Here is a 2,516-nt window from a genome sequence, read left to right on the forward strand (position 1 = left end):
CGCGCATGCGGAGGCTGGCCCGCGACGGGCAGAGGCCGCCCGAGGGCTTCATGGCGCCCTCTGCCTGGGCGGTGCTGGCGGAGTACTACAAGGCCCTGGAAAAGGCGTGAGCCCGGAGCCGGAGGGCAGGGAGCACCGGCCGCGTCAGTCTGCCTGGTGTCATCACGCTGCGTTTGCTGTGTTCTGTCCGCTTGTTATATTCCTACAGTGCGATTTTGAAATCTCGTCTTTTTATATTCTATTTATGTTGTCTATCTCGCTTTCTTCGGGCTGTTACGTTAGTTGTAACCAGTAAAACAGCCTCGCTTTCCCTCCCTTAAGAAAAGAAGTCACTAAACAATAAATGTGGCTAGGCCTTGACTTGGAAATTTTATGAGACATCTGTAGCAGTGAGATGTTTTTTCCTACATTGAAAATGTAAACCGCTTCCTCTCTTCCTTCCAGTGAGCTATTGATCTTTCAGCTGTTATAATATGAAACATTCTTATGACCTGTATAATCTGTGAACAGACTTCTTTATTCAATAAAATTACACTTTTTGACTTCTTAATTATGTGGCATTTTTATATTGTTCCACTCACACATAGCTTTGCCCTCTTTGGAAAAAACTTCTGCCAGACGCGGTGGTGCACGCCTGTAATCTCAGCATTTGGAAGGCTGAGGCGGGAGGATCACCATGAGTTCCAGGCCAGCCTGGACCCAGTGTCAAAAAACAAAATTTCTGCCAGAGGAGGGCAGATGTAGGCATTCTGACTTGTAGGATCTAATACTCAGCTATTTAGGGAGGTTTTGGGTAGCAGGAGCCATTTTAAGTAGAAAAGGAGTAAAGCAGTCTTAGTCTGTCCAACAGCTCAAGCACTTCCCCCAAATTATCTCTGATATTCTTAAGCGTAACAGTCCACTTGGGGTTTAGAGCATTGGCGGGCATTGTTGCTTTAGTTAAGAAAACTGGCTTAGGGGTCGGAGCGACTTCTAAGTCACAATGGCTTAGCGTGAGGAAGCGTGTTTGGTCTTCATGTCACGTGATCTCCAGGCCTGCCAGCGAGGCCCTGCTCATACTCGCCTTTCAGCTGGAGATTTTGCCCCCTTCACTGTCGTGACAACAAGAGGTTTTGGAGGAAAAGAGCATAAGAAATTAAAATTATACACAATTCATACCTGTAGTCCTAGCTACTCAGGACACTGAGGCAGGAGGATTTCTTTGCCCGGGAGTTTGAGGCCAGTGTGGGCAACATAGTGAGACCTTGTTTTTGTTTGTTTGTTTTTAAAAAAACACATCTCACACACAGGTTCTGAAGTGTGGCTTGGTGGTGACACCTGTCATCTGCTAGTTGATTAAGCTGGATAGTTCACACTGGGAGGAGCTGGGGGACAGGAAACACTGCTAAATTTCAAGTTAGGTTTTACTATAAAAAAATTTGAAAAAGCTAAAAACATGGGAACTGCATTTAAAAAGTGACTGCTAGTCAGAAAACAGCTTACCTGCCTGAGATGAGATGCAGGGCCTGGTGTTCAGGAAGGGTGGGGCTGCAGTCGGGGGCCTGTGTGCCACTGTGGACCGCGGGCACATTCAGGGCATCCGGGGAGACGGGGCTCAGGGGCCATGGAGTGGTCTCCTGGGCGCCTCAAAGCAGATGCTGTGGGACTGCTAGGCTAACAAGGGCCACGGCTGAGCAGGCAGCTGCTCGGCAGGGGCCTTTGGGGAAGTGCTTTTGGTGCAGGTTGAGGTTTGCACAGCGTCAGTAATTGTCCTTTCTGAGTGAGCATCGTCCCGCTGTGCCCTGGCCTCCGCCCAGTCTCCGTGCTGCAGAAAGACCAAGGAGGAGATAAAGCAACAGCTGGTTCCCACCAGTCCACAGGTTGGTTTGCATTTCTTTAATCTGCAAACCCGATGTATGTGGGAATTTTATCTTTCCTCTCCCTAGTTCATAAAGTGAGCTCAAGCCAGTCTTAAAGTTTCAGCCCCTTTGCCCAGACCTCTCCTGCCATGTGGTCCTGGAGCTCCAAGTGCCATTTTTATCCCTGTATCATCTGGAAGAGTGGATGGAAAATAATAACTTTTTAAAGGACGGAAGAAAATAAAGTGCAGCCGTCCTGGCAGAAATGCAGTGTCTCAGATCCGTCCACTCGCCGTTCCACACGGTAATCAGGACCACAAATTTCAGTTTCGCTTCCATCCAGGAGGGGAATGGTTATGTGTATATCTCTTGGAAGCCGGCGCAGTTTTTTATCGGGAAATTGGAAAGTCGGGCTTCCCACACGGGAGTGAGCTGGCCTCTTCTCTTCGGTGTGGCGTGTTACTTGGAGGGAGGACTGGCTTTATTTCTGCTAGGTTCTCTTCCCAGTTCCAGTGTTTTCCTACGTGGAGTGATATGCACGCCTGTCTGTCCTCCTGACCCTCTGGACAGAGGTGAGACCGGCCTCCCCGAAGTCCTCGAGGGCGGCGCTTTTGCACGGGGTCCGCAGACGAAGTTCCCGTGCCCCCATTGTCCCAAGGGGAGGTGCCAGGAGTGAGG

At 49.6% G+C, this 2,516-nt stretch overlaps 1 protein-coding gene across 1 annotated transcript in view; it reads left to right on the forward strand.

Moving 5' to 3' along the window:
• Papss1 (3'-phosphoadenosine 5'-phosphosulfate synthase 1) overlaps window positions 1-519 on the forward strand; it is a 47,916-nt gene extending 47,397 nt beyond the window's left edge. The window contains exon 13 of the mRNA XM_033756012.1: window positions 1-519. This exon is cut by the window's left edge and continues 7 nt beyond it. Coding sequence (XP_033611903.1) covers window positions 1-110 — 110 coding nt within the window. The 3' untranslated portion in view covers window positions 111-519.
• Window positions 520-2,516: the final 1,997 nt, after the last annotated feature.

Source organism: Fukomys damarensis, unplaced genomic scaffold, assembly GCF_012274545.1.
Source record: "Fukomys damarensis isolate Sample0158 unplaced genomic scaffold, DMR_v1.0_HiC HiC_scaffold_25, whole genome shotgun sequence".
In the NCBI taxonomy this organism is placed as follows: domain Eukaryota; kingdom Metazoa; phylum Chordata; class Mammalia; order Rodentia; family Bathyergidae; genus Fukomys; species Fukomys damarensis.